The sequence below is a fragment of the Saimiri boliviensis genome, chromosome 17, assembly GCF_048565385.1.
Source record: "Saimiri boliviensis isolate mSaiBol1 chromosome 17, mSaiBol1.pri, whole genome shotgun sequence".
Lineage (NCBI taxonomy): Eukaryota > Metazoa > Chordata > Mammalia > Primates > Cebidae > Saimiri > Saimiri boliviensis.
This window is the reverse complement of record NC_133465.1, coordinates 34,299,978-34,319,816: the sequence shown is the minus strand read 5'-3', so window position 1 is coordinate 34,319,816 and position 19,839 is coordinate 34,299,978. Positions and strand designations below refer to the sequence as shown.

The window sequence follows — 19,839 nt, the reverse complement described above, 5'->3', positions numbered from 1 at the left end:
CTCCCGCAAGCCCAGCCACCAAGAAGAGACCTGGCCCCGGGACTCAGTAGCAGGAGCCAGTCTGCCAGGTCCTATGGAGAATGTATTTGGGGGGTGAGGAGTGACTGTTGAGGCCGGATGGCCTAATAGAATGGAGGGGGGTGGCGATGAGCAGGGGAATGGGGCCAGGAGGCCTGCTGTGCAGGATGCTGGTCCAAGCTCTGTCCCCTCCCGACCAGGAGGCTCCTAAGGGACTGGGCCAGGTGTTGGCATGGCCCTGGCGTTTCATTAGGAGGGCAGAGAGGCAGTGGGGGTGGCGGCCGCGTGAGGGGCAGCCCAGGTAGCCCTGCCCCTTCAGCCCCTCTTCTCACCTGCCACTCCGGCTTACCCTCCCTCTCCAGGGTGGAGATGAAATTCCAGCCCTCAGCAGCATCTTATGCTCCACCTGCAGCAGGAGCCTTTATCTAAGATTAAGAATAATGGATACCTTTCTTGGATAAGTTTTTTTTTTTCTTCCTCTTTCAGACTTTTTGTCCAGAATAGACCTTTTGTTAACAAGTCTTTTTATTGACTACACTCCCCTCCCCAACTCTGTTCCTCCTTCACCCTCCCTGCAGCCTTTCCTCCGTGCTTCCGAGGACACCTTCCATTGTAAGTGCGTGGTAAGGAGTGCCAAGGAATGACTCGCCTTCGTCCTCTCCCTCCAGTGCCCCCTGGGCCTTGCTCTAACAGCAGCAGAAGCCTGGGTGTCCTGGGGGTTGGGACAGAGAGAAATAACTTGACTTCTTATTTTTCTTCAGCAATGTCTGCCAGGACCCTCATCTTCAGAAATCTAGATCCTACCTGGAAGACACGGGGAGAGGACTCGGTTGGGGGGTCCCTTCCTTGGTCCACCTCTGGGTTCCTTGCTGCCTTCTGGGGAAGGGAGGGCCTCCAGTCACCATGCGTGGTCTTCATGGGAGCTGGGAGACCTGCAGCCAGGGACAACCGTACATTCATTTCACCTGGATCTTTCTTTTTCCCCTTTCAACAGCCCTATTACCATATTTAAATGCAAGTATGTGTCTTTTCGTTGACATTTTAAGTAGCTTAGCCTGACCTTTTTAGAATAGCTTGTTCCCCTTTGAACTTCTTTCCCTTCAGTAGTACCGTGTAGCTAGGACAATAGTCTTAGTTTAGTGGGCTTCTAGTTTGTTGTGTTGGGGAGCTGTCTCCGCTTTCCTCCCTCCTCTGCTCCCTGCCCTCGACGATGCATGTCTTCCTGTTGTCCTGTAGAAGTTCCTTGCTTAAAAGGCTCAGTGGCTCAAGTTGAGCAGCCCTGTTGGGGGCTGTTGATTGAGTTTGCAGCTGGCTTCTGGCACATCATTTAAAACCACAGTCATTGGAAAAGGGTCTTGGGGTCAGACCTCCAAGCATCTGCCTGGATGGCACAGGGTGTCTGTCTTTATATGTAGGGGAGTCTATCTGTGTGTGTCCCAGCGCTAGTCTGTGCGTGCACGTGCTGGTGGCTGAGAGAAGCCCAGGGGAGGGGACTTGGCAGACTTCATCTGGATTCCGCAGCTACACAAGGCTACCCTCCTGGCTGTTATTCCCGTTGCTGGGACAGCCTTGCTACCCAGTGCATTTTTAGAGAGCATAAGCCTTGATCAAGAAGGACTCCAGAGACCCCCAGGAGACCCTCCAGTGCCAGCTTCATCTGGGCCATGGGGCTCCGACCGAAGATCAGCATCTAAATTCATAGAACGGCTTCAGGAGGTTGAAACACAGAGATCAAATAAAGCCATAAGGCTCACCCCACATAGACCCCTGCAGCCCCGCACTCTCCCCCTCCCCATCTGGCTCCATGTATATGCGACTGGGACCCCCAAATACTTCACCCTCGGGTCTGGGGCTGTGATGCTGCTGACGTGATGTTAAAAGGCTGGAGTTTACAAGGCCACGCTGACCTTCGGAGCCTTTGGAGGACAGCTGGAATTAAGCCAGCTCCTGGCCAAGGTACCTGCTCTGTAGAGGCCGTCCCAAGTGGCCCCTGCCTGTGGCACAGGGCTGACCACGCTGCCAGGATCTCTGTGAAGAGCAGCGGGCCAGCCCGGCCATGCTCGGTTCTGCTCAGGACAACCCCAGGGAGCCACCGTGTGTCACTGCAGGGTCAACAGGGAGCTCAAGCCCGCTTCTCAAGAAAAAAAATCCTCCTACAATTCTTGAATTATTGTTGTAGGCCGTCTAGATCCAGCTTCTGGGATGACAAATGGGTGAGAATCAAACACACCTAAAGATGCTGTGCCTTCCGGAAGCCTGACAGCCACTACTCTGTGTCCCTCTCAAAAGCTGCCCCATGAAAATCCCTTCCCACTCGTGTCTTTGTGCAGAGGGCGGGGGTTGTGTGGCCCGGGACCTAGGTCTGTGCTTGGCCCTTCCAAGGATTCCTCCTTGACGCAGGCTCCTCTCTCTCCTGGCCAGGCTTCCCGGCAGCGGCTTATGGACCAGTGGCAGCAGCGGCAGTGGCGGCGGCCAGAGGATCAGGTAGGAAGGTGTATGGGACAGGCGACTCCCAGGCATGCCCCCAGTGTGCAGGGGGAGGTCAAGGCCCTGTCGGATCTGTGTGGCTGCATCTGTCCAACACCACTCTCACCACAGCCCCGGGGAGGGGGTGGACAGGGAGGTGCAGGCGAAGCCTGGCCACCCAGGGCACTTGGAGTGGGATCAGTCACAGTCATGGGACTGCAAACCAAAGCTGCATTATTATTCTCTCCTTAAAAAAAAAAAAAAACACACAAACCTGAGTTTCTTTTTGACTTTGACTGTCCCATCACGTGACAACTGGCTTTGGGTACCTGTGGTCATTTCCCTCCTTGGCTTTTGCTAATTCAACAGCCTCCTTCCCTTGGGTCCCTGAGCCAGCTAGAGAAGTGCTAGGCTGTCCCCTGGGCCCCTGCTGCGCTGGCAGGTGGGCTTGCTGTTCTGACTAAACCCCCAGAGCCCCTGAAAGCAGCCATGGGGCCAGCCCTGGGCCTCTGTGAATGAAGCTGCTGTTTCTGGAGCCCCTGTGCCAGGCCCCAGACTCTTCTTCGCCAGACGCCTTGGCTCCCGCAGCCAAGGGAATTGGGCTTTCTGTCCCACGAGGTTGCCCCAGCCCTTCAGTCACCAAAGCCAACCTTTCATGGGTCTGGAACCCTTCAAGCTGACATGGGAACATTTTTCCAGCATTATCATGGGGTCAGGCCAGAGCTGAGACATGTCCGGGATGCTCAGGGTCCCTTTTGTCCCTTCCCGCAAAGTGCTCTCTGCCTTCCCAGGTGAGCAGGGCTTCTGCTGTGCCCTGGGCCCCTCCCCACCCCTGCTCCTCCCTGAATGGAGTGCTCTCTGGTTGCAGCTCTCTCCCCCTACACCCCACGGACAGGGCTCTGGAGCACCCAGGGAAGTGCCCAGTTTGATGTAACAGGGCTCTGAGGAGGGTGGGGCCAGGCAGGGTGGGGGGCTGGTGAGGGTACCAGGAAATAGAGCATTAAAAGCCCAGAGGGCAAATGCCAAAAACCCACACCCTGGGTGATGAGAAGCTGGCACAGTGAGGCCCATTAGAAAAAGTCAGTAAAAATCCGTTCCATGCAAACTGGCACTGCCTCGAGCTACAAAGGATCCACTCCCCCGAATCATCCATTGAGGTTTTGTTTGGAGGGAACTAGGGAGTTCTCAGGGGCTGCCGAGGGGCAGTTTGCCAGAGAGCTGGCAAGTGGGCAGACTGCCAGGCAGGTCCAGAGAGCTGGGCCCCCTTCCTGAGCTTACGCTCACCACAGCCAGTGTCCACAGGCCCCACCTGCCCTCTGGCCAGTGTCCCTTGGTCCCCCCAGCCCCAGTCCCTGGGGGCGGGGTACACAGCTGCCTCCTGTCTCCCTGTGCCATTTGGTTTTTTACCTTGAGCACTTTTTGGTATCATTATAAACAAGCCTCGGTCCTACCTGTGCCTGGGGTTGGGGGAAAGATAAAAAGAAAACTCTTGAGATAAATTGAGTGTTGTTGATTGTTTTCTCCGTTCAGTTCCTTTCTTTTTATAACTTGGATTATGAAACTAAACTTTAACCCGAAATTAACCCTGCCTCTCTCCCCACCCCATCCCGTTCTCCTTGACTTCATGGCAAGTTTAAAGGGCAGCACGGGGTTCTTTGTGAATCTGAGAGCCGTCTCCCACGGTCTGTGCCCCTTCTGCCACCCCTCCCTCTCATGGACCCCCAGAGCCAGGCGGAGGCCCACCCACCCTCTAACTCCTAACCCCAGGGTCATTTCCAGCCACACTTTTTGATTTTTTATTTATTTATTTTTTTTTCAGGATCAGTGGTGTTTGATTTGTAGCCATTTCCATTGGGAGCAAAGTCTCTCCCAGCCCATTCTAGGTCAGCCATGCTCATCGCTGCACTGTTAGTGAACTGTATTCAGGAGCGGGCTCCTAGACCACCTGCCCACACCAGCCTGGGTTAGCACAGGAGTAAATCCTCAACTCCGAGGTGCCTGCCCCGCCCTCAAGGTGCAGGATCAACCTAGAAGCTACAGGGCAACCCTGCAGTGCTGCTGGGCGGGGGGTGTCAAGGGCTTGGGAGGTGCCCCAGGGCAATGGCTAGACTGTATCCACCATAGTGAGGGCACTGCCTGGGCAGGAAGACACCCGCCTGTGTGTAACCAGGCAACCCTAGTTCCTCAGCCCCCCTTTGGACCTGGAACAGGGTTACGGGTTTGGGGAAGGAAGCTCTCTGCCATTCTTTCTTTGACCACATTTTGCCAATAAGGGGACAGTCACCTCACTCCCTCTGGAAAATGATCGAGAAGGCAAGCCTGGTGGGATGGCCAATTATTTACCTGCCGGTGGCCTCTCGGTGCCAAAAGCTCTTTGCTCTGAATTTCGAGGGACCACCCAGACTCACCTGGGTGTGTGTATCAGTGTAGGCCACGAAGGGCTTGCTGGGGGTCGATAGCCTAGTTTCACCTTCTCCAGCTCCTGAAGCCCTGCCTGACCTACCCCAGCTCCTCCCCAGGGAATAAGGATGCTCCTGCAGCCTCGATTACTGGAGGTCGGCATGAACTCAACTGCATTCCCTTACAGGGAGATGCAGGGAGACATTCAGGGAGAGTCTGTTGGGTACCTACCTTGAACTTGGTACTGTGCTAAACCTGGCAGGTGACTCCAAACAGTGGGAAACGTGGCCTCTGCTCCCCAGGGGCTCTCGGGCTTCGTTTAGGGATCAGGCATCATCCTATGGAGAGCCCTGTTTTTGTCTTTGATTTTTGTCTAGCTCCACCATTTGGGGTATTTTTTTTTTTCCTTCCATTATGACTTACGGGGGGGGAGCTTCCTGAGTTCGAGAAGCACTCGCTGAGGGCCGTGGGGTGGGAGGCAGCTTCGTTTTTGCTCAGGGTGGCAACTTGGATCCGTCAGGGCTATGGTGTCAGGGTAGGAGGTCCGGGGGTGGGGGGGCCTTGAGCTCTGTGCCCACCTCAGCCAACCCTCTGGGCCAGCCTGCCCACCTGTTCCTAATTCCCCCAGGACCTGAGGTGAGCAGGGCTCAGGGGACCCCACCAGGTGAGGTCCCTGCCGACTCCTAGATAACTTCACTATCAGTGGTCACTTTTCTTTTACCTTCACCTGGTAGTTTGAAATGTCATCTTTTCTTGTGCTCAGTGGAGAGTTTGTTTGTTTATTTTGATCGTATTCATTCAGTTCCAATGGCCCCATCCTGTCCCACCCAAACCTAAATTCAGTTTGGCAAAAGCCTTCCCCAGCAGGTGAGGGAGTGGTTCGGATATTCAGGGCATTTTAGTTTGGGGTGATATTATGGGTGGGTCCGTGTATCAATCTTAGAGCTTCTGAGCCCCTGGTACCACCCTGTCCCACCTCTCCCCACCCACCCGGCCCCAGCCAGGACCCCTTACTGTACTTTATACTTGCCAGCTTTATTCCAATCTAGTAACATGAGCTCCTGATGGTGGTGGTGAGTGTGAGCAGTCATGTTTCTGTTGTCTTTTCTCTTGCTTGGTTGGGGCTGCGGTGAGAGTGTCTCTGAGGCATACTTTCCCGCCTCTCTTACGCTAGGATCTGCACACCTCCTCTCAAACACTCTTCTGAGCACGCTCAGCGGGAAGGTTTGTCCACACCTATTAATCCTCTCTCAGTGTCCAGCTTCCTGTTAGTACCAGCTGGTTTGCATGTTTTTGCTTGTTCAGATGAAACAGTTCAAGAAACAAACTCATACCCAACTCTCCAGAAATGTCTTTTTTTGTACACTTTCGTTTTGATTTTTTTTTATTAGTTACAACTCCAAAACACCTGTTGTCCAGTAAAACATTTCACACCTCTCCTGCCTGTTCTTAGATTGTATGTATCTGTGGGACTGAACTAAATGCATGCACTGTAGTAGATGTTCTGGTAGCCGTAGCTGTAGCTGTAGTACATGCATTGTTGAGTTGATATTACAGGGTCTTTGACGGCTCAGCACAGCACGGCCGTCTGAAGGATAGTGCGGGGACCAGGAAGAGAAGGGGTTCCATATTTTCAATGTTTCCAAGGGGCTTGGATCCATGTTCTCACCATCAGCCACCACCACCTCCCCTCACACTCCCCACTCCCCCAGTCCAGAACTGGGTCACCACCCTCAGCTCTAGCCTTCCCCACTGAGATGTCTGTTGATGCCATCCAGTTGTAGTGCAAAAATGGAACCGGGATTGGAAGGACTCTGAAAGGTCTTCCTTGTTCTTGTCTTTCTCATACTTTTCTTGAGCAGAGCAGATCTTGTCTTGTTTCTTAAGGCCTACCAGCAGGACTCCTCCGAGGCCTCTACTCCTTGAGTCCTTTGGCAGGTCACAGCCAGCCCTTCAGGGATACAGGTTGGAGGTGGCAGTCCTGTCCCTATGGATTACTCCTTGGGGTGGAGAGGACATGAGGCATGGTAAGGAAGGGATTGAGATCTTGAGATCCTTGGTCTGCAGACAGGGAATGCACTTGGTCCTAGTGAATCATTGCCATTTGTTCTTAGGGTTGGTGAAGGTTAAGTAGAGTGAGAATGGTGACATTCTTAATAGGGAGGTGACTGGCTTAGTTTCATGGGGACAGGAAAGGAGGTGGGCTTGGAACATCCAAAGAGGAGCCACCCCAGTTTCCTCCAGCTCCCCAGGAGGGCTTCCTAGAGGGGAAAGGAGCAGTCCTTCAGCCTGTGTCCTTAGCGCAGGCCAGTCATCTTTGGACACACCATCCAAAGTCCCTTGACAAGCCATAAGGGAGTGCCAGAGGTCTCAGAGATTTTGGAGGTGTCCCTAGTCTTTACATGTTGATGCCAAGTGAGGTAGTGTCTGCCTCCTGGAACCTGCTCTTGAAGTCAGGGTGTGGTGGCTCTGTCCAGTGCTGCAAGAGCATTGATGGGACATGGGTGGGATCCGAACCTTAAGGGTACACGTTATCGACTGTGGGAGGCAGAAGCCCCAAAAAAGTCAGAGAGTTCATAAAGTCCCCTGTGAGAACGCACAGAGCTAGAGCAAAATGGTAGTGCTGTGGAGAGAATGTACGCTGCTGTGGAAATTGGTGGCAGAATCGGAATGAACAAGGATTGAATGTGAGTGAGGCCAGTCTGCCACCAAAGAGGATGCGGGCACCAAGGCCCAGGAAGATAAATCTGGAAGGAGCTGCTCTTCTAGCTTGGCCCACGTGGGGGTGTGGGTTGGGGAGCTGCAGAGGGAGATGGCTGGAACTGTCAAGCTTCAGGGCTGCCGAAGCTGCAAATTGGCCTGAGGCTGGGGAGTAAGAGAAAAGAGGGTAGGGGCAGGAGGCAGGGAGAGCAGAAAATCCCCTCCCACTGGCCTAAATCCCCGGTCTGGTTCTGCTAGGAAAACGGCTTTGCTGCCCTGTGGCTGGAAATCCTAAGAGCTCTAGTTCCAGTTGGTAAAATGAGCAAAAGTAAAATGCAAGTCAGGGGATGGAATAAATAGTTTAACTTGAACCAGAAAAGAACATGCCCTGGGGAGGAGAATACATCTCAAGAAGAAGACGTGCCCATCCCAATCCCCCTTCAAGATGTTTTCTGTGTCCCCACTGCAAGCCTTTGCCTTATATGTGTTAGGGGCTGAGGGACATGAAAGATGGTGTCCCACATACACTCTTCTTGCTGGAGGGATTGTGGAGCTATTTGGGTCAGTTACAGCATAAGCTTAAGAGTTCCTGAGTATTACTTTCAACAGGCATTTAGTAAGGATTTGTTTTGTGCCAAGCACCAAGCAATGTCAAGGCCAATAGCACTTCTGGCCTTCGGTGGTCTGAGACTCTAGTCCTGTCCTCTGAAAGTCCACGTTTCCCACAATGCACTGTTTCTGGTCTGCGAATGACCACTGACTGTCAGCTTCATTTCAAAAAGGAAAGTGGATTCAGTGTGTGCCTTCATTTCTGAAGATGGCTTTCCTGCATTTCCGTGAGCACGATCTGATGGGGGCCGGAGGGAAGGATGCAGTGCCCCCAACTCTGCCTTCTCACGCAGCCTCCCTGTGCTAGCAGCAAGCATCCTCTGGAGGCTGTGACCCCAAGATGCTCCATCTGTGGGTAAGGTCATGGGGACGCCCTCGTGCTAAGATAAAGCCACGTCTGTGGCCATGGAATAGAGTCAGTAGTGGCCAAGGGGGAGAACAAATCTCTGACCCGCTAGGGCCAGCCACCACAACCAGCCAGACTTACCCAAGGATCTTACCTGAACACACATCTCTCAGTCCACTGCCGTGTGTTCGGGGGATAGACCCTTTGTTTCCCAGTCTGTCATTAAAATGTTCATTTCTGAGAGAGCCAGGACTTTCACCATTAAAGAGTCCAACACTGGATTTCAGTAACCCCAGTGAATTTATAATAATGTGCAGAGCTGCCCGCTGCTGACCTCAGCTTCATTCATTTTCCAAGGGCTTTCAGACCAACCCTGTTGAGGATAAAATACATCAGCTCTAATCAATAATTTTGTAATAGAAATACTGTGCACTTGATAAATCAACTCTAGTGCAATTAGTGACTAGCCTTGAAGCCTGGACTTAAGTATAAGTTAATCCTAAAGTGAATGGAGTGGGAGAATGTTAATGGTCTTTTAAATCAGTGGAATTCTTTTCACCGGTTGACGCATCTCTGCCTGCCCCCTGAGCTGGCTGGTCGTTGCTCTTGTGCCAGGAGCTCAGGCCCAGCTGTCGGGAGCAGGGGTGGAAAGTGTGGTGGCGCCCTCAGTAGCTTCATAAGGGCGTGTAGAGTACAACGGAGACGAGTCTAGAGACCCACTCCTTGCACCCTGAGCTGGGTGGGGGCAGTGCAGGGTCTAGGAAGCCCGTAAAGCTGGTCACCCTGCAGGTTGGTGAGAACCATCCAAGGAGCACGTGCCCGGGTGTATCATTCATGGTTGCTTGCATGTTGCAGAGCTTTTGTTTGGTTGGTTGATTGGTTGGTGGTGGTGGTTCTTTTGAGACGGACTCTCACTTGTTGCTCAGACTGGAGTGAAGTACAGTCTTGAACTCCTGAGCTCAAGTGAACCTTCTTCCTCAGCCTCCCAGGTAGTTGGAACTATAGGTTCCTACCACCGTGCCTGGCTTCTTTCCCCCGCTTTGGTAGAGACAGGGTCTCACTGTGTTGCTTAGCCTGGTCTCAAACTCCTGACCTGAAATGATCCTCCCACCTTGACCTCCCAAAGCACTGGAATTATAGGTGTGAGCCACTGTGCCGGGCCTCTGCAGAGCTTTGACTTTCAGATATACACTGTGATATATATTACCACAGCTACCCTTTGAGACAGCCAGGAAGGCAGAAGTTTGTGGCCTGGTTTTACAAGTATGTTTTTGTTTTGTTTTTATGAGAAAGACTAGGCTAAAGATTGGCTGTGTGACTTATTTAAAGTCATATACCTCATTACCTGGGAACAAGACTGTGGTCAAAGGTGAAGAACCTGGACTTGAACCCAGGTCTTTGGCCTTCTTAAGAAGCTCTCTGGAGAAGCTGTGTTTTGTATGAAGGACACACCTGCACACCCCAGGACACCGGGCACAAGCAAGAATAAAGACCGTCTAGGGACAGTCCAAGTAGCCTCAGCTTCTAGTTCTATATAGACCACACTCAGGCTCTGGCCTGAAATGTCATAGTCTGATCTTTCAGATGTAGATTTCAGAACGGGGCCTAGGGGACACCTGCCGTGCAGTTGAATGCAGCAGATATTTATTAAGTATATAACAATAGTAATTACTGTTCTAGGTGGTAGGTACTGTCCTAAGCCTGATTCGAGGGTGCTTTTGACTATATCAGAAACCTCGCAACTCTGATTAAACACTATAGGTTACTGTTACAGGGAATTAAATACGGGAGATGTTTTGGCTGACATCTTGGAAGCGCCATAGAAGAGCGGGCTTCATGCCTGGATTGTCCAGGGCTCTTTTTCTGCAATTCTCTTAGCTTTGCCCTCCTTCTCATTTCAGTAGTCTCTTTATATTGGTTTTCCTCATGGCAGCAAAATGATTGCAACAGTTTCTGGCATCATACCATCTTGTCCAGAAGAGGGGAGTCAGATGGTCTAGAATTCCAGGAAAAGTCCAGAGCTTTGTGCTGCTTGGCTAAGGCTTGGGTTACAAAACCAGACTGAGTGTGGGATCCATCCTGCTCTAAATCGAATGGCTCTTTACACAGTGGGGCAAGGATCATTCCCAAAGGAAAACCAGGGGGCTGATAAGAGGGGAAAAGGAAGAATGATGCTGGAGAGACAACCAGTGGACGCCCACCACAGCCCTGGAAGCTCAAGGATAAATACTAAGCAGCCTCCATGCCCTTGAAGATCTCCCAACCTAGTGTGGAAACTAATGGGTAATTACAATAGGATGCCGTAAGCCCAGTAACAGAAGCCTATCCCATGTACAGAAGTAGCACAGAGGAGGAAGTGATTAGCTTTGTCTGGGAAGTCAGGGAACATTGTACAGGGGGAAACGTTTCCACTTTTAAAGGACAAACAGTTCCCCAGGGGGCCAGGGGAACATCATGGACAAAGCCACCAGACCCCAGAGCAGTAGAGTGAGGTGGAAGTCCTGCAGATGCTTTATTCTGGCTGGAGAACAAAATGCAACAGGAGAGCAACTGTAGGGAAAGCCAGAGAGCTGAGCAGACTCAGAGCAGGGGCCCCTTGGTACTATGCTAGGAGACTGGATTTACATGAGCAGGGCCTGGGAAACCACAGGAGGCCTGACACCAGGAATGGACTTCAGATGTGTATGTTAGACAAGCTTTGACAACATTGTCCAGGATAGATTCAAGAGTCAGGACTGGAGGTGGGAGGACAAGTTACAAATAATTCTTGTGCAGTGTAAACACCCCGTAAATGTTAATACATAGCTGCTCAAGAAGGAGTAGGCCTTTTGCTCTCATCTATCAGATGATTAACTCTGGACTCAACCTCATGCTAGGGGTTGGGGTGGGATGCAGAATAATTCCATGGCATGGTCCTTGCCTTCAGCCAACTTCAGTCTTCCAGGGAGGACAAAGGTACTCAATCAATGTGAGACCTAGGCTTTAATAAGGATAGATTCCTGCACGGTCAGAGAGTACGCAGCAGGCAGGAGTTTGATGGAGGAGGCAACACATGACACAGGCCTTGGAGAATTTGGAGTGGGAAGCTGTCTTCTAGGCAGGGAATATGAGCTTGAAGAGATAGGAACAGTCTGGGAGATCTTGAAAGCCGCGCCAAACAGTCATAGGAGAGGGGGGTTCGTATTCTTTATGGAAGTGGAGCTCAATAAGGATAGAACCATCTCAAGAAGATAAGCCTGGCTGTAGCTTCACAGAGAACAGCCTGACCCCTAATCCTGGGGTCTGGGGCTGGGCTTGTGACCTGGAGCCCAGGGCGTGGAGTGAGGCATGGAGAAAGCAGACACAGGAGGACGTTCCATGGCAAATCTCTGCCTTAGCTCCCTTAACTTTCCTTTGCTTCTGCCAACAAGTCGTTATTTATTCCCTGCTTAGGGCTGTTGTTTCCCGTTCCTTTGCCCTTGAGGTGGCCACTGTCCCCTTCCTTTCTGCCATTCCATTTCCCTCTGTCCTTGTCTTTGCCACTTCTGTCAAAATTTGGCTCCAACTGCCAGGAAGCCATCCCTGAGTAACCCTACCTAAGGCCCTCCCTCCGGGGCTCCATGACCTCCGTCCTCTTCCTGATCGGTGAGTTCTGAATGAAAGGTGGGATTATGAGTCCTTTCATTAGATAGAAGCATGTATCTACGGGTGGCACCCGCCTTCCCCAACAATACAAACCATCAGTCCTCCCAGAGGCAAAGTCAGCCTAGTCCTCATTCTTCATATGGATGAGTAATTACTATGCAATTAGAAAACGCAGAAAATAAAGGGGACCTTTGTTCCTAGTTGCTTATTAATATTAATTTTTTTTTTTTTTTTTAAAAAGGTCTCCTCTCCCAGCCTGGGATCCTACAGAATAGGAAGCAGGCAAATGCTTTTGAACAGCTGTGATGGGCTGTTGAAATGAGATCTGTTAGGAGATGAGAACACCATGATGGCAGCCACTCTGTGGCATAGGCTAAGAGGGTTCCCGGGAACGGTATCTTGCAAGTGGTCAATAGAATGCTAGAGACACATCCTAGCCAATTTTAATAAAATAATGATAACAGATGTTAATAATAATAGCTCACATGTACTAGGAGTGAGCCAAGTACTATGTCAAGCCCACCGCCTTATCCCATTTAATTCTCATAACCCTATGAAGTGGGCACTACCATTCTGATTCCCATTCCTTTTAAAGATTTAAAAACTGTAGTTGGAAAGGACAGGAGCTTATCTGAAGTGGCAGAGACAGGACTTGAGCCTAGGCGTGTCGCCATTCTATCCTCAACCACTGTTAGTGGACGCCCCATCGTCCCAGCCTTGCAATGGCTGAGGCAGGCTCCGCAACCTTAAAACAGACACTCAAGAAAAAAAACCACAGCTGCTCTTAAGTCAATTCTTCATATCGGGGAAGGAGATAACCCCAAATCATTTACAAGCGGCCTCAGGAGGCAGTGTAAGTATTTTTTGCACCTGCTCCTGCTGTTGCGGACGCTACCTGGCTTTGGCTGACATTTCTGATCAGGTTTCTGGTCCCTGAATGCACTGAAACCAATGTCAGACAAAGGAGGCCGCGAAAAGGCGTGGTCGGGTAAGAGGAAGCCAGCCTGAAGAGAATTATTGGAAGGGAAACTTCAGCTGAAAACAAGGCTGAGGGAAGTTAGCCAATGCCCAGGAGCTAGGCGATGGAGCACGGCGGGCTTCTCCGGGAAGGCAGACGTCCTCTGTCGGGATGAGTCAACCTTCTTTCCTGCGGGAGGCGAGGGCCGCATCTGGAAGGTCGCTGGGAAGCCCCGCCCGACGGAGGGGATTGGCTGCCCGGTTGCTGGGGCTTTGCTCTGAGCCAATGGTGGGGGGGGCGGGGCTAAGGCGGGAGCCCCGGGCTTCTCGGCCAATCATCCTGCAGGGAGGCTGGGCACCCGGTACCATGGCAACCAGGAGCAAGGCCTCATTTGTTTTGTAGATGAGTAATTACTACACAATTAGAGAAAGCTAAAAATAAAGGGGCCCTTTGTTCTTGGTTACTTATTAATATTAATCAAATGGTCTGCCCAGGCCTGTGGTAAACAATTGATGCTTGGGTGCCTGTGGCAGAGGCTGGTGTAGCCGGGAAAGGCAGCCCAGCCCCGCTTGCCCTTGTTTCGCGAAGTTCTTTCTGACTGTAACCTGGAGAGGGTGGGCTTCTGACCTTGGGGAGAAGAGGAGAGGCTCAGCATAACAGAAGGAGGATCCAGGATGCCCTGGAGTCGGTGTCAGTCACTGACTCAGGTGCAAGGGTGGCAGCAGCATCACCATCCTTCAGAGAAAAGACAGACGCACGGTAGCAAACCAGACACCATGGACCAGTGTCAGAGGAAACCTCTTGTCGTTCTGCTGTGTCCTTCTATGTTTTCTGACTCTTGATCAGCTCCAGGTGTGTAGTCAATTTTTAAGTCTTCAAAGGACATAGCCTCCAAGACTCCAGTGGCTCCCCCCACCCCTATACCTGGCTGAAAGGGCACATTCGGTTCAGGCTTGGCAATGACCTGCCAGAGGTTTACACTGTGTTCAGGGTTGTCCCGGGGGCTCCCCACGCCCTGGCCTTCTAAGTTAAAGCACCTGAGAGGCTTGCTTTCTAGCCCTTACCCCTCCTGGGAGGAGAGGTTGCCTTGTTGATTACTCTAGTGAGGATGATTAACAGCTTTAAAAAAATAGAAGCAGCATAAGAGCATAGAAGGCAAAGCAGTAAATCGGAAGACTTGGTTCCAGGCCTGCTTCCACCTCTACTAAATGAGGATTTCAAACTAAAGGGTCCTTGGGGGCCATTTCAGCTCTACAGCCCTGTTTTGCTGCTGTTTCCAAAGCTTGAGATTCCTTTTCCTTGGTGATAGGAAAGCAGTGACAGTGACAGTGCCTTAAGATCTGAGAGAACAGGCCAGGCACGGTGACTCATGCCTGTAATCCCAGCACTTTGGGAGGCCAGGGTGGCCAGTCACTTGAGGCCAGGAGTTTGAGACCAGCCTGGACAACATGGTGAAACCTTATCTCTACTAAAAATACAAAATCAGTCAGGTGTGGTGGTGTGTGCAGGCAGTCTCAGCTACTTGGGAGACTGAGGCAGGAGAATTGCTTGAACTCGGGATCCCGGGGTCGCACTGAGCCGAGATTGTGCCACTGCACTCCAGCCTGGGTGACAGAGCGAAACTCCCTCTTTAGAAAGGTGGGGGAAAAAAAGATCTGAGAGAAGTGAATGGAGAGAGAGAAAGCCAAGAGGTTTCAGGTGATAGGAAACTTGGTGGGAATGCATTTGAAAACAGCCATTAATTGTTTAATGCATGAAGGCAATGGGAGGGACAGAAGCGTTTCCAGAACTGTGTATCATTTTACAAGTATGTCCTCAGGCTTCCAACCTTGGGTGTGGTTGATTAAATCTCTTAGGGTTTGACTCTGTGTGGATGGTATTCACAGATAATTGTGGACCTGTTAATAGCTGCTGTCAATGAGCAAATCAACCCAGAGACTGGGGCCAGTGCAGCCACTCTTGAACTTTGCTGCCTGTTAGGATCACCCTGGGAGTTTGTAAACTGTGCAGTGGCCAGACTGCCCATCACAGACCATGAAACCAGAATCTAGCAGGGTGAGCCTCTGGCAGGTCCAGTGTGTAACGCTGGGCTCCAGTATCATCATGTTCTTGCTGGATGTAAAGCTCCACGCCATCTCTGTGGCTGTCACTGGTACCCCAGCCTCCTCTAACTGGGAGGTGGGGAGGCATGGCTGGGATCTCTAGCCTGCTGCTGTGGAGCTCACAGCTCTCCTGCCTCCATTGGTCTTCCCAGTAGGGTCAGGAAGGCCACCCTCCAGGGTGGACCAAGGGGATTTTGTCCTCATAGAGAGACACTCCTATCTCTCTCAGGACAGGCCTGTCCTGGCTGAGCTTAAGGGCATGTACACGAAGAACTAGCAGCTTGCAGCAACTGTAAACAGAGAAGCAGCCGCCCTCCTTGACTGTCTGACCAATGGGGGCCTTTTGGTAAAGCTGGAGTTTGTTTGTTATTAAAGACCTAATTAGAAACATGAGAGCGAGCTGAATGGCTCTGTGCTTGGCTAATTAGTGACATGTATGCGCCTGCTTTGAACTTCAAGGACACAGAACTATTAGTGCTTACATCAAAAATGGATTAAACTCCTGGGCCTTTGTAATCATTAAAGAGGGGCTGCTCAAGTGGAAAGTCTTTTGTGCGGGGCTTCAAGGGGCTGCCCTGGGATACCTTCCCAACCCCATCCTGCCCGCTGCCTGCTAGAGCCCCAGCAGTGAATTTTCAATTAGATAGGAGTGGGCAGTAAATATAGTTCAGTCCTAGGACTTGGCTGTCAGAAGAATGGAGTGGTCTTCCAGGACGGAGATCAGCTCTCTGGGTAGCCCCTCGAGTCTGGGCACTTTTGTGGGGTGGGGGTGGGGAGTTCTAGCCAGGGCCCAGGGTCGACAGGCCTGCTTTCCCTCCGGCAGGGCCCCCTCTGCTTCCACGCAGACCCCACCAGCACTGCATGCGGCTTTGTGTTGCAAGTCTGGTTCTTCTGCCTGTGGCATAGTGGAGAGTGGCCCAGTACTCAGGAGAGAGGCAGTCGCCCATCTCTTGGGACAGTCAGACCCTGACCTCAGGGAGCCCCCACCCTGATGGAAGAGATGTTTCCACTGCCAGAGAGCTCCCAATTTGGAAAGGGCAGCAAGGTCCAAGCTCTCAGGAGCTTCTGCTACAAGGTTGGAGAACCTATTCTGTGTCCTTGAATTTGCAATTTCTTTGGAATAAAGAAAGATCCGAAGAAAGAATCAAGTAAAACTGTGTCAAACTATGATTCCGGAAGAGACAACTGAGCAGCGTAATTTAAAAAGCCTGTGCCTTCAAGGTAGCGTCAGATTTGGTGCTGTCTGAGATACTTGTATGGCACTGGGCACATTCCCTAGCTGCTTGAACCCTTGGTCTCCTCTGTAACGGGTTACAGAGCTGCTCTTATAAGGTACTCGGAGCGTGAAAAAAAACATGGTGAGAAACATCTACCAACATGCCTAGCAATACAGTAGGGGCTCGTTAAGTATGAGCTGCCTTCCCAGCCTCGCCCCTGCAGAAGCCACAGCTTCTAGAACTTTGTGCTTCTTGCCCATTGGTTCTCACCTCCAGGCCCTCTTGTCCCTGCCAGTATCAGGCTTTCCCACTTTCCTAACGGGGCAGAGTCATAGCTCATTCTTACCTGGCTTTTCGTCGTGATCGAGAAGACCACGTTCGTCTGCCTCCTAAGTCTGTGCTCCTAACCTTGGATTTCATAGTGTTTTCTTTGAGCAGTAATCTTTCTGCAGAAACTGGGCCTGCAGTGAGTGGAATCACTTACAAGACACAGGGGAGGCTCTGAGGCCGCTGGCAGGTGGCAGGCAGGGAGGTGGCTTTCAGGTTGGGAGTTAGTGTCTGAGCACACCACAGACCGGCAACTTGAGAGGATGGTTCGGGGCAGGTAGCAAAAAGTCAAACTGGGTTCTTTTTTGAAAAAAAGAGAGAGGTAAATGTGCCTCAAGGACAGAGGCCATCACCGGCTCAAAGCAAAGCAAGGGGACGTTTTCAGGACTGAACTAGGAGAAACTTGGAGCTGCCACACTGTTCAAGAGAGAATAGGGAGTTGTCTCCGGCCAGCAAGCTCCCTGTCTATTTCCTTTGGAGGCTCAGGCCCGGGAGGGTGGGATGAGGAAGCAAAGGCTCTGGTATCACCCAGCGGGGGCCACCCCTCTGCCTTCACTCAGCTGAGTGCTGATGGTGGCATCTCGCCTCCCCAGGGCTGCGTGCACAGCTGCCGGGTGGCGTGGGTGCCGCAGGTTCTGGGGAGTCTCCTTGTCTGTTATTCCTTGCAAATTCTGACTTGTGTGGGCCTGGAGTCTGAAGCCAAATAATTTGAGGAAGAGGCAGCAGGATGTTAGTGTTAAGGACACCGCCTGCTTCAGCCAAACCATAAACATGTCCCCCGGGTTGGCTTCCCCTCCTCCTCCGAAGCCCTTTAGAGGCTCAGGGTAAGGTGTTGTTGAAGCATCCGTTATAGTGGAGAGGGACGAGGACACTGTTTTGCATTTGAGACTTGAAGCCTGGTCTGGTGAAGCCTGGCAGAGAGTTCACACAGGCAGGACAAACCCTGTGCCAGTGCCAGGCAGGAGTGACACCCTGTCACAGCACAGGGCCCCAGTGAACTGCCTCGTGGCCTTTCCCTTCCCAGGGGCCCCCTCCCCGCTTGCCTCCTGGAAATCTGCAAATAAGCTCAGTCCCTCAGGGCCTTTGGGGGTTGAGAGAAACAGGAACCAACCTCAGCTCCAGAAAGTTCTTTCCTTGCCCTCATGACAAAAGCCTGGTTTCTTTGGCCACAAGGCCATGGCCCCTTCAAGGCTGCCCCATCCCCAGAATTTGCACCATGAACAGACAGCAGTCAGCTGCTAGCCACCGTCCTCCCTCACCTACCTTCCCAACCCACCCGCCCCGAACCCCCCGGCCTGGCCCTTTTAGAACTTGAGATACACTTACAGACTCAAAGCAGGGCTGCTAAAACATACCAGGAGGGCCTGCACGGTGGCCAACACCTGTAATCCCAGCACTTTGGGAGGCTGAGGCGGCCAGATCACCTGAGGTCAGGCGTTCGAGACCAGCCTGGCCAATATGGTAAAACCCTGTCTCTGCTAAAAGTACAAAAATTAACCAGGTTTGGTGGTGCATGCCTGTAATGTCAGGTACTCAGAAGGCAGAGGCAGGAGAATTATTTGAACCAACGAGGCAGAGGTTGCAGTGAATTGAGATTGCACCACTGCACTCCAGACTGGGCAACAAAGCAAGACTCTTCCCTGTCTAAAAACAACAACAACAACAACAACAACAACAACAACAACAACAACAAACAAGTGCATCAGGATGGAAAGAGAAGGAGCTGTTTTCTGTTGAGATTCTATCTCAACAGAAATGCATGGTCCTAGCCACAAAACCTTTCTCAGATGGATCGGTTCTGGTGTTTGGGACTTCTTCCTTATACTGCCCTGAATGGTAGGGTGCTTCCCCCGACCCCAGCGTTACCACTCACATGCTGTATGAGGGTTTTAGAACTGCCTAATAATGATGTTATCGCCTGAGGGTTTTAGGGGGAGTGTGACTTGGCCAGAAGCCAAGATTTTTCTAGAAAATAATTCACAAGTGTTAAGTGCTAACGTCCATCAGTTCCCTACTTGAGACAGGCCAGCATTAACCAGGAGACATAATCAGCACCAACCTCAGTGGTCTGAATCAGGTTAAGTTTTGAGAACAAGCAGAAACTACAACTTATCATAAGACTGGCGCCATTGTCACTAACATTTGGAGTGTCTGTGTGATGCTGGCTGCCCTGTCAGCCCAGTGCATGCACAGACACTCACCATGTGTCCCATGCAGTATATAAGAGGAGCCAGGCGTCTCCAGATACATCAAGACTAACATGATGTTGACACCAGGCTGAGTTTGTTCCTCTCAGTAATATATCTGTTTGTATATGCAGGCAGTGAAAAAGAAATCCCGTCACATTGCCGTCTTAATCCTCCCTCAGTTTTAAAGTATTTTCCCCCTTCCCTTCTGAAAGAGCCTGAATTTCAGCAGAGCTTTAAAAAATATATTATGTATAAAATTGATTGTCCCTGCATCTGGGTCCCTGAACTGATTTGATATTAATTTAGCGTGTCACACAATTTTCCCAGATTGGACATCACAGCTGGTCTTCCCTACCAGTCTCTCCTACCTTTAGGCTAAGCTCTAGAAGGAAAGCTTGAGCCAAGGATTGCCGGGACATAGCTGGCCGGGCAGACTCCCGGAGTGTAACCCTACCTTGCTCTGCTTGAGACATGCCAATTCATAACCGAATGTTCTCCTTCCATGATCAGAAATAGATTTTATCTTTTCATGCGGACCTTTCCCATTTGACCATCCGCATTAATTTACAGTGGGCACTGCTTTCAGAGGACACATGAAGAAAACTGCAGAATGGGGCCCCCAGTTCTGTTCCCTAGGAACACCTTTGGCTGCCCAGTTGCCAAAACTCAGAGCCCTCTAGCAAGGAGCGGCTGGCTGTTCAGAGGGATTCATGCAGGGTCTCACTGTTGGCAGCCAACTGCCATTATGGACCCAGTGTCCACTGAGGAATGGCTGATGGCCACTCTTGACCTTTGGAGAGTATGATTTCTGATTGGGAACATAGGGTTCCCTGAGAGCCCTGAGAGTTCCCCACCTGCCTGGAGGAGTTTCTTGCTAACAGGG

General features: G+C 51.4%; 1 protein-coding gene across 9 annotated transcripts in view; it reads left to right on the top strand.

Moving 5' to 3' along the window:
- MSI2 (musashi RNA binding protein 2) overlaps window positions 1-19,839 on the top strand; it is a 433,350-nt gene that overhangs the window by 397,778 nt on the left and 15,733 nt on the right. For 3 of the 9 annotated variants that reach the window (XM_074388538.1, XM_074388537.1, XM_074388539.1), the window contains exons 11-12: window positions 1,013-1,036; window positions 2,440-2,502. In XM_074388538.1, the coding sequence (XP_074244639.1) occupies window positions 1,013-1,036; window positions 2,440-2,502 (87 nt within the window). Of the gene's footprint in view, window positions 1-1,012; window positions 1,037-2,439; window positions 2,503-6,058; window positions 6,109-19,839 lie in introns of all 9 variants that reach the window. The other 6 variants (XM_039475923.2, XM_039475921.2, XM_074388543.1 and 3 more) reach the window with 3 other exon arrangements.